General features: G+C 58.5%; 1 protein-coding gene across 1 annotated transcript in view; it reads right to left on the bottom strand.

Annotated features, from left to right (window-relative positions):
- Positions 1-10,300, bottom strand: part of ESPL1 (extra spindle pole bodies like 1, separase) — a 35,293-nt gene that overhangs the window by 686 nt on the left and 24,307 nt on the right. The window contains exons 25-36 of the mRNA XM_054517678.1: positions 10,166-10,249; positions 9,231-9,462; positions 8,341-8,552; positions 7,897-8,024; positions 5,957-6,079; positions 5,045-5,206; positions 4,141-4,302; positions 3,612-3,716; positions 2,351-2,463; positions 1,716-1,799; positions 351-399; positions 112-233 (exon numbers count right to left, since the gene is read on the bottom strand). Of these exons, the coding sequence (XP_054373653.1) occupies positions 112-233; positions 351-399; positions 1,716-1,799; positions 2,351-2,463; positions 3,612-3,716; positions 4,141-4,302; positions 5,045-5,206; positions 5,957-6,079; positions 7,897-8,024; positions 8,341-8,552; positions 9,231-9,462; positions 10,166-10,249 (1,576 nt within the window). The remainder of the gene's footprint in view (positions 1-111; positions 234-350; positions 400-1,715; positions 1,800-2,350; positions 2,464-3,611; positions 3,717-4,140; positions 4,303-5,044; positions 5,207-5,956; positions 6,080-7,896; positions 8,025-8,340; positions 8,553-9,230; positions 9,463-10,165; positions 10,250-10,300) is intronic.

The raw sequence follows: 10,300 nt of genomic DNA, 5'->3' as shown, positions 1-10,300 counted from the left end.
CCCCAAACCCCCAATAATCCCCAAACCTCCAACCCTCAATCCCCAAATCCCAAACCCCATTGTCCAAACCCAAATCCCTCACCCAAACCCCAAACCCTCACCCAGACTCACCACCCGGCCAGGACGAACTTGAGGACGGTGCCCGAGGGCTCGAGCGGCCCCTGCGGGGCCAGGGCGGCGCTGGAGCAGCCGAAGAGCAGAACCACGGCCCGGCAGGGGAGGCGAGCGAGGCTCTGCCCGTCCAGGAGCCGCGCCCCCCGCCCCGTGCCCGGCGTAGCTGCAGGAGCAGATCCCAGATCAGCCAAAATCAGCCCCAAATCAGCCCAAAATCAGCCCAAACCCAGCCGTGCCAGGCTCTGCCCGTCCAGGAGCCGCGCCCCCGCCCCGTGCCCGGCGTAGCTGCAGGAACGGATCCCAGATCAGCCAAAATCAGCCCCAAATCAGCCCCAAATCAGCCCAAAATCAGCTCCAAATCAGCCCAAAATCAGCCCCAAATCAGCCCAAAATCAGCCCCAAATCAGCCCAAAATCAGCCCCAAATCTGACCCCAAAATCAGCCCCAAATCAGCCCCAAATCAGCCCAAAATCAGCCCCAAATCTGACCCCAAAATCAGCCCCAAATCAGCCCCAAATCAGCCCAAAATCAGCCCCAAATCAGCCCCAAATCAGCCCCAAACCCAGCCCCAAATCAGCCTCAAATCAGCCCCAAATCTGACCCCAAATCAGCCCCAAATCAGCCCAAACCCAGCCCCAAATCAGCCCAAAATCAGCCTCAAATCAGCCCCAAACCCAGCCCCCAAATCAGCCCAAAATCAGCCTCAAATCAGCCCCAAACCCAGCCCCAAATCAGCCCAAAATCAGCCCCAAACCCAGCCCCAAATCAGCCCAAAATCAGCCCCAAACCCAGCCCCAAATCAGCCCCAAACCCAGCCCCAAATCAGCCCAAAATCAGCCCCAAACCCAGCCCCAAACCCAGCCCAAATCAGCCCCAAACCCAGCCCCAAACCCAGCCCCAAATCAGCCCCAAACCCAGCCCCAAACCCAGCCGTGCCAGGCTCTGCCCACCCAGGAGCCGCGCCCCCGCCCCGTGCCTGGTGTAGCTGTGGGGATGGACCCCAAAATCAGCCCCAAATCTGCCTCTAATCAGCCCCAAATCAGCCCTAAATTCCTCCTAATCCAACCCCAAATGTCCCTAAATTCAACCCCAAATCCGGCCCCAAAATCCAACCTCAAATCTGGCCCCAAATCCAGTCCTGAATCAGCCCCAAATCCAACCCCAAATCCAACCCCAAACCCCCCCAAAATCCAACCCCAAATCCCCCCCACATCAGCCCCAAATCCGCCCCAAATCGGCCCCAAATTCCCCCATATCCAACCCTAAACGTCCCTAAAATTCAACCCCAAAATCCAACCCCAAATCCCCCCAAAATCCAACCCCAAATCCCCCCCACATCAGCCCCAAATTGGCCCCAAATTCCCCCATATCCAACCCCAAATGTCCCTAAAATCCAACCCCAAATCCCAACCCAAACCCCCCCAAAATCCAACCCCAAATCCCCCCCACATCAGCCCCAAATTGGCCCCAAATTCCCCCATATCCAACCCCAAACGTCCCTAAAATTCAACCCCAAAATCCAACCCCAAAATCCAACCCAAAATCCAACCCCAAATCCCCCCAAAATCCCGCCCCGGACCCGGTTTTAGGGTTTCTCTCACATGTAGAGGTCGCGCTCCCCCAGCGCCTCCTGCAGCTGCTGCGGGGTCGGCGCCGCCCCCGAGACCCCGCGCCAGCCGGGCTCGCTGGGAAATGGGGGAAAAAATGGGGGAAAAACGGGAAAATCGGGAAAATCGGGATGGGAGAAGGAAAACGGGGGGAAAGGGGGCAGGGTTTGGGGTGCAGGAACCAAAACTGGGGAAAAAGGGGCAGGGTTTGGGGTTCCCAGAGAGGTTTTGGGGTCCTTAGGGGGGGTTGTGGGGATTCTGGGAGGATTTTTGGGGTCCCAGGGTTTTTTTTGGGATCCCAGAGGTGGTTTTGGGGTCCCAGAGGCGTTTTTGGGGTCCTGGAGGGGAATTTTGGGATCCCAGAGATGTTTTTGGGATTTCAGGGAGGATTTTGGGGTCTCTGGGGGGATTTTGGGTCCTGGAGATGATTTTTGGGATTCTAGGGGGGTTTTTTGGGGTCCTGGAGAGGATTTTTGGGATCCCAGGGGGTTTTTAGGGTCCTGGAGAGGATTTTTTGGGATTCTAGGGGGGTTTTTAGGGTCCTGGAGAGGATTTTTGGGATTCTAGGGGGGTTTTTCGGGTCCTGGAGGGGATTTTTGGGATCCCAGGGGTGGTTTTTGGGGTGGCACCTCTCGAACCAGGCCCGGAACCTCTCCTCGGTGCCGCCCAGGTCCCGCTGTGGGTTCAGGACGTAGAAGGCGTTTTTGGGGTTCACGCCCCGGCTCAGCACCGACCCCGAGTGCTGCAGGGGAAACGCCGGGGACTGAGGGACCCCAAAACGGGGGAACGGCTCCCAGGTGTGCCCCCTGTCCCAGGTGTGTCCCCAGGTGTGTCCCCAGTCCCAGGTGTGTCCCCTGTCCCCAGGTGTGTCCCTATTCCCCAGGTGTGTCCCCTGTCCCCAGGTGTGCCCCCTGTCCCCAGGTGTGTCCCCAGGTGTGTCCCCAGTCCCAGGTGTGTCCCCAGGTGTGCCCCCTGTCCCCAGGTGTGTCCCTATTCCCCAGCTGTGTCCCTGTCCCAGGTGTGTCCCTGTCCCCAGATGTGCCTCCAATTCCAGGTGTGCCCCCAGATGTGTCCCCAGTCCCAGATGTGTCCCCAGTCCCAGGTGTGTCCCTGTTCCCCAGGTGTGTGTCCCTATTCCCTCGGTGCGCCCCCTGTCCCCAGATGTGTCCCCAGGTGTGTCCCCTGTCCCCAGGTGTGTCCCCAGGTATGTCCCTGTCCCCAGGTCTGTCCCCAGTCCCAGGTGTGTCCCCAGTCCCAGGTGTGTCCCCAGTCCCAGGTGTGCCCCCTGTCCCCAGGTGTGTCCCCAGGTGTGTCCCCAGTCCCAGGTGTGTCCCCAGGTGTGTCCCCAGTCCCAGGTGTGCCCCCTCTCCCCAGGTTTTTGTCCCTCTGGCACAGCTGCAGGAGCAGATCCCAAATCAGCCCCAAATCTGACCCCACATCAGCCCCAAAACCCATTTTGTGTCTCCAATCCCGGGTGTGTTCCAGGTGAGTTCCTGTCCCAGGTGTGTTCCAGGTGTCCCCCAGGTGTGTGTCCCCAATCCCAGGGGTGTGTCCCAATTCCCCAGGTGTGTCCAGGTCCCAGGTGTGTGTCCCCAATCCCAGGGGTTTGTGGCTGTCCCCAGGTGTGTCCCAGCTGTCCCCAGGTGTGTGTCCCTGTCCCAGGTGTGTGTCCCAGCTGTCCCCAGGTGTGTGTCCCTGTCCCAGGTGTGTCCCAGCTGTCCCCAGGTGTGTCCCAGGTGTGTCCCTGTACCTGCTGTGCCAGCCCGTAGCGCAGCAGGAAGCGCAGCCCCAGCAGGTGTGTCCCTGTCCCAGGTGTGTCCCAGCTGTCCCCAGGTGTGTGTCCCAGCTGTCCCCAGGTGTGTGTCCCTGTCCCCAGGTGTGTCCCTGTACCTGCCGTGCCAGCCCGTAGCGCAGCAGGAAGCGCAGCCCCGGCAGCCGCGTCACCGGAACGTTCCGGAGGGTCCCGGAGCTCTCCCAGGGGAGCCGCTGCAGGTGCTGGGACAGGGACAGGGACAACGTGAGGGGCATGGAGAGGAGGAGGAGGAGGAAGGGGAGGAAAAGAAAGTGAGGAAAAGAAGGAAGAGGAGGAGGAAGAAGAGGAAAGAGGAGAAAGGAGGAGGGAAGAGGAGGAGGAAGAGGAAGGAAAAAGGAGGAAGAAGAAGAGGGGGAAGAATGAAAAGGAGGAGGGAAAAGGAGGAGGGAAAAGGAGGAGGGAAAAGGAGAGAAGGGAAAAGGAGGAGGAAAAAGGAGGAGAAAGGAAAGTGGGAGTAGGGAGAAGAGGAGGAAGAGAAGGAGGAAGAGGAGGAAAAGGAAGAGAAAGTGGGGAAAAGGAGGAGGAAGAGAAGAAGGGAAAGGGAAGCGGGAGTAGGGGAAGAGGAGGAGGAGGGAAGGGAGGTGGGGATGAAGGCCGGGCTCTCACCCGGTCCAGCAGCAGCACCAGGGACCCCGCGCTGCCCCCGGGGCCCTCCCGGCGCCGCTCCAGGGCCTCGTCCAGCAGCAGCCGCGCCCGCAGCGGCCGGGCCGGACACAGCGCCAGGGCCAGGGCCCCGACATCGGCCGGGGACAGCACCGACAGCAGCACCTGGGGACGGACAGGGACAGTTCCCACAATCCGGGAGCAGAACCCAAAATCCGGGAGCAGAACCCCAAAATCCGGGAGCAGAACCCCAAAAATCCGGGATCAGAACCCCAAAATCCATGTTAAGAACCCAAAAATCCGGGATCAGAACCCCAAAATCCATGATAAGAACCCCAAAATGTGGGATCAGAACCCCCCTGGGCACAGCGCCAGGGCCAGGGCCCGGACATCGGCCGGGGACAGCACCGACAGCAGCACCCGGGGACAGAGAGGGACAGTTCCCAAAATCTGGGATCAGAACCCCAAAATCCATGATAAGAACCCCAAAATGTGGGATCAGAACCCCAAAATCCATGATAAGAACCCCAAAATCCATGATAAGAACCCCAAAATGTGGGATCAGAACCCCAAAATGTGGGATCAGAACCCCCCTGGGCACAGGGCTGCGGCCAGAGACCGGACATTGGCCGGACACAGCACTGCCAGCAGCACCTGGGGACGGGGAGGGACAGCTCCAGGGGGAATTCCCAAAAAACGGGATCAGAATCCCAAAATCTGGGATCAGCACCCCCAAAATCCGGGATCAGAACCCCAAAATCCGGGATCAGAATCCCAAAAATCCTGGGATCAGCACCTCCAAATTGAAGGCTTACCACCCCAAATCCCAACTCCCAATCCCAAACCCCAGCCCCTAAATGCCAACTCCCAAATCCCAAATCCCAAACCCCAAACCCCAGCCCCATACCCGGAGCAGGGCGGGCTCGGGGCGCTCCCAGCCGCATTCCTGGAGCTCCTGGAGCAGCTGGGACAATTCCTGCTCATCCAGGGGGCAATTCCCGGGATCCCGGGGCAGCAGCAGCCCCCGCCAGCACCCCAAAACCTCCGAGTCCAGGCTCTGGATCAGGCTCTGGGGAAAGACACGGAGTGGGAACGGGATCCCGACCCCAAAAACTCTGGGAATGCCACGGGAAATCCCACAGGAATCCCTAAAGGAATCCCAGCAAAAATCCCAAAGGAAATCCCGGCAGGAATCCTGAAAGGGATCCCAGGGTGGGTTACGGGGTGGGTCAGGCCCCATTCCCAAGGGTTTCCCTGATATTTGGGGATTCGGGAAAGTGGGAATCCCACAGGAATTCCAGTGTGAATCCCACAAAAAATCCTGGGGGGAATCATAGGAAAAATCCCATCCCAAAGGGAATCCTACAGGGAATCCCAGGGCGGGTGGGTCAGGCCCCATTCCCAAGGGTTTTCCTAACATCTGGGGGTTTGGAAAAGTGGGAATCCACAGGGAAAATTCCACAGGGAATCTCAGGGGAAATCCCACAGGAAATCAAGGAAATCCAACAGGAATCCCAGGGAAAATCCCAGGGAAAATCCCACAGGGAATCCTACAGGAATCTCAGGGCCAATCCCACAGGGAATCAGGAAAATCCCATGGAATCTCAGGGGGATTTTCCAGGGAAAATCCCATCAGGGATCCCAGGGAAAATCCCACAGGGAATCTCAGGGGACTTTTCAGGGAATCCCAGGGGAAACCCCACAGGAATCCCAGGGGAGTTTTTCAGGGGGGCTTTCCAGGGAATCCCAGGGGGGTTTTTGGGGTGTTCCCAGCCCCGATCCCAAGGGTTTTTCCCGGTTTTTGGGGTCCCTGTCCCACCTGCATGCGCAGGTCCAGGCGGGATCGCCGCTCCCACCACTCCCGGCGCTCGGTGCAGGCGTTGGCCTCGCGCTGCTCCCGCTGGATCCGCTCGAATTCCCGCAGGATCCCGCTCAGGGGGGCCTGGAGAGGGACAGGAGGGGTTTGGGATCCCAGTCCCTGGAATTGGGAGGGATTTGGGATCCCAGTCCCTGGAATGGGGAGGGATTTGGGATCCCAGTCCCTGGAATTGGGAGGGATTTGGGATCCCGATTCCGGGAATTGGGAGGGGTTTGGGATCCCAGTCCCTGTAATTGGGAGGGATTTAGGATCCTGATCCCTGGAATGGGGAGGGATTTGGGATCCCAGTCCCTGGAATTGGGAGGGATTTGGAATTGGGAGGGGTTTGGGATCCCAGTCCCTGGAATGGGACAGGAGGGGTTTGGGATCCCAATCCCTGGAATGGGGAGGGATTTGGGATCCCAGTCCCTGGAATGGGGAGGGATTTGGGATCCCAGTCCCTGGAATTGGGAGGGATTTGGGATCCCAATCCCTGGAATTGGGAGGGATTTGGGATCCCAGTCCCTGGAATGGGGAGGGATTTGGGATCCCAGTCCCTGGAATTGGGAGGGATTTGGGATCCCAATCCCTGGAATGGGACAGGAGGGGTTTGGGATCCCAATCCCGGGAATTGGGAGGGGTTTGGGATCCCAGTCCCTGGAATTGGGAGGGGTTTGGGATCCCAATCCCGGGAATTGGGAGGGATTTGGGATCCCAGTCCCTGGAATTGGGAGGGATTTGGGATCCCAGTCCCGGGAATTGGGAGGGATTTGGGATCCCAGTCCCTGGAATTGGGAGGGATTTGGGATCCCAGTCCCTGGAATTGGGAGGGATTTGGGATCCCAATCCCGGGAATTGGGAGGGATTTGGGATCCCAGTCCCTGGAATTGGGAGGGATTTGGGATCCCAGTCCCTGGAACTGCACGTGTCTCCGTCCCAGGAAAAGGATGAAGAGGAGGATGAGGAGGGTGAGGAAGAAAAGGATGGAGCCAGGATCCCATCCCTGGAACGGTCAGTGCCCCCCACCCCAGGAGAAGGATGAAGATGAAGATGAAGATGAGGAGGATAAGGAGAAGGATGAAGATGAGGAGTGGGATGAATAGAAGGAGGATGAAGATGAGGAGGAGAAGGAGGATGAGGAGGAAGATGAGAATGAAGACAGGGACAAAGCTGAAGATGATAAGGAAGAACACGAGGATGAAGACGAGGATGAAGACGAGGATGACAAGGAGGATGAGGAGAGGGAGAAAGAGGAGGAGAAGGATGAAGATAAGGATGAAGATGAGGATTTGGAGGAGAAGGAGGAGGATAAGGACATGGATGAAGATAAGGATGAGGACAAAGACAAGGATAAGGAAGACGAGGAAGAAGACGAGGATGAAGACGAGGATGAAGACGAGGATGAAGACGAGGATGAAGACGAGGAAGAAGACAAGGAAAAGGAAGAGGAAGAAGACGAAGAAGATGAGGATGAAGATGAGGACGAAGATGACGAAGAAGACGAGGACGAAGATGAGGACGAAGACAAGGACGAAGATGAGGACGAAGACGAGGAAGAAGACGAGGATGAAGACGAGGACGAAGATGACGAAGAAGACGAGGAAAAGGAAGACGAGGATGAAGACGAGGACGAAGACGAGGAAGAGGACGAGGAAGAGGACGAGGAAGAGGACGAGGAAGAGGAAGAGGATGAAGACGAGGACGAGGATGAGGACGAAGACGAGGAAGAGGACGAGGAAGAGGACGAGGACGAAGACGAGGATGAGGACGAGGAAGAGGACGAGGACGAAGACGAGGAAGAGGACGAGGAAGAGGACGAGGAAGAGGACGAGGACGAGGACGAAGACGAGGAAGAGGACGAGGAAGAGGACGAGGAAGAGGAAGAGGAGGCCCGCTGTGACCTGGCCGCGCGCGGTGGCGATGCGGACGCTGACGGGCTCCTGGCCGCGCTCCAGCCGGGTCAGCAGCAGCGCGTCCCCGAGGGCGCCGGGCGTGGCACTGACCAGGCACAGCTGGCACACGGTGACACCTGAGGGGACACCCCCAGCTCAGGAGACCCCCCAAAACTCCACCCCCATGGAATCCCCAAAAATGGAAAAAACTCCCAGACCAAAATTCCAACCATTCCCACCCCATTCGAGGCCACCAATTAACCCAAACTGGGAATTTGGCATTTTAGGCCCAAACTGAGATTTTGGGATCTCCCAGCCTGGAATTCCCAAGCAGGGAATTTGGGATTTTATCCTCAAACTGGAAATTTGAGCTTTCCCAATCCCCAAACTGGAAATTTGGGATCTCCCAATCCCCACGCTGGGAATTTGGGATCTCCCAATCCCCACACTGACCGCTGGGAATCTTCTGGAGCTGCTCCCGGAACCGCTCCCGCTCCGCCGGCCCCAAACCCGCGGAGCTGAACTGGAAAAGCTCCTCGAGCTCGGCCAGGTGGGACTGGGAATCCTGGGAATCCTGGGAATCCTGGGAATCCAGGGAGAGGCCCCGGAGCTGATCCGAGATGTCCCCTCCAGCTGCTGCTGCTGCTGCTGCTTTCCTCTTCTTCCTGTGGGGTCATCCCAAAATTCCGTGGGATGGGGATTTGGGGATGGGGGATATGGGATACAGGAGAGGGATATGGGATTGGGATATGGGATGGGAATATGGGAGATGGGATGGGGATATGGGATAAAGGATATGGGATGGGGATGTAGGATGAGAGATATGGGATGTGGGATGGGAATATGGGAGATGGGATGTGGGTGTGGGATATGGGATATAGGATGGGAAAGGGACAAGGACACTGGACAGGGACACTGGGAAAGGGACACTGGGAAGGGGACAGGGGACACTGGACAGGGATGGGGACACTGGACAGGGACACTGGGAAGGGGACAGGGATAATGGAAAAGGGATGGGGACACTGGGAAAGGGACAAGGACACTGGGAAGGGACAGGGACACTGGACAGGGATGGGGGACACTGGGAAGGGGACACTGGGAAGGGGACACTGGGAAGAGGACACTGGGAAGGGGACAGGGACACTGGGCAGGGACGGGGACACTGAACACTGGGAAGTGGACAGGGATACTGGAAAAGGGATGGGGACACTGGGAAAGGGACAAGGACACTGGACAGGGACACTGGACAGGGACACTGGGAAGGGGACAAGGACACTGGGCAGGGACACTGGACAGGGGACAGAGGACAGGGTGCCACCGGGAGGTGCCACCCTGGGACCCACCGTGCCCTGGCATGGACGATGGCCAGCAGCTGGTGGCGCATGGTGACACCGAGGGACTCTGCCAGCAGCCCCGCGGTGGCCAGCGGGTCCCTGTCCCCGAGGGCCATGGCCAGCAGCTGGCACAGCTGGGCATAGACTGAGCCCGGGGGGAAGTGACCAACCCAGGCCAGCGCCTCGGCCAGCAGGGAGCGCACAGCGGCCAGAGAGGGGACAGGGTCCAGAGAGGGGGCACCTGGGGGACAGAGGGGACAGTGGTCAGTGAGGGGACAGGGTCCAGAGAGGGGGCACCTGGGGGACAGAGGGGACAATGGTCAGTGGGGACAGAGGGGACAGTGGTCAGTGAGGGGGCACCTGGGGGACAGAGGGGACAGCGGTCAGTGGGGACAGTGTCCAGTGAGGGGTCACCCAAGGGGACAGAGGGGACAGTGGTCAGTGAGGGGCCACCTGTGGGGACAGAGGGGTCAGTGGTCAGTGGGGACAGAAGGGACAGTGTCCAGTGAGGGGGCACCCAAGGGGACAGAGGGGACAATGGGGACAGTGGGGACAGTGGTCAGTGGGGACAGTGGGGATAGTGGCCAGAGGGGACAGTGGCCAGTGAGGGGTCACCTGGGAGGGGGACAGAGGTCACCGTGGTCAGTGGGGACAGGAGGGGCCAGAACAAGAGGGAAAGAGTTTGAGGGCAAGAAAGGAAAAGTTTGGGAGGAAAAGTTTTGGGGAAGAAGGGAAAATCTGGGGGGAAAGGAAGAAAAATTTGGGGAAAGGAAGAAAAATTTGGGGAAGGAAAAAGTTCAGGAGAGGGAAGTCCTGAGAAAAAGAAGGAAAACTCCTGGAAAAGGAAGGAAAACTCCTGGAAAAGTCAGGCCATGCCCAGCTGAGCCCCAAAATCCCAAAACTGCCCCAAAATTCCCCAAATCCTGCAAGTTCCAGGTGCTCACCAGGCTGGGCAGATGGGTGGGGTCCCTCTGGATTTGGGGCATCCCCCTTGTCCCCAATTCCTGGGATTTCCTCGCTGGCCCCACCTGGAAAAGATGGGGCAGGTTTGGGGTTAAAAAAGGCAATTTTGGGGTCAC

This window comes from Molothrus ater, chromosome 30, assembly GCF_012460135.2.
Source record: "Molothrus ater isolate BHLD 08-10-18 breed brown headed cowbird chromosome 30, BPBGC_Mater_1.1, whole genome shotgun sequence".
Lineage (NCBI taxonomy): Eukaryota > Metazoa > Chordata > Aves > Passeriformes > Icteridae > Molothrus > Molothrus ater.
Note: the sequence above shows the minus strand (reverse complement) of the source record. Positions and strands in the feature narration are given on the sequence as shown.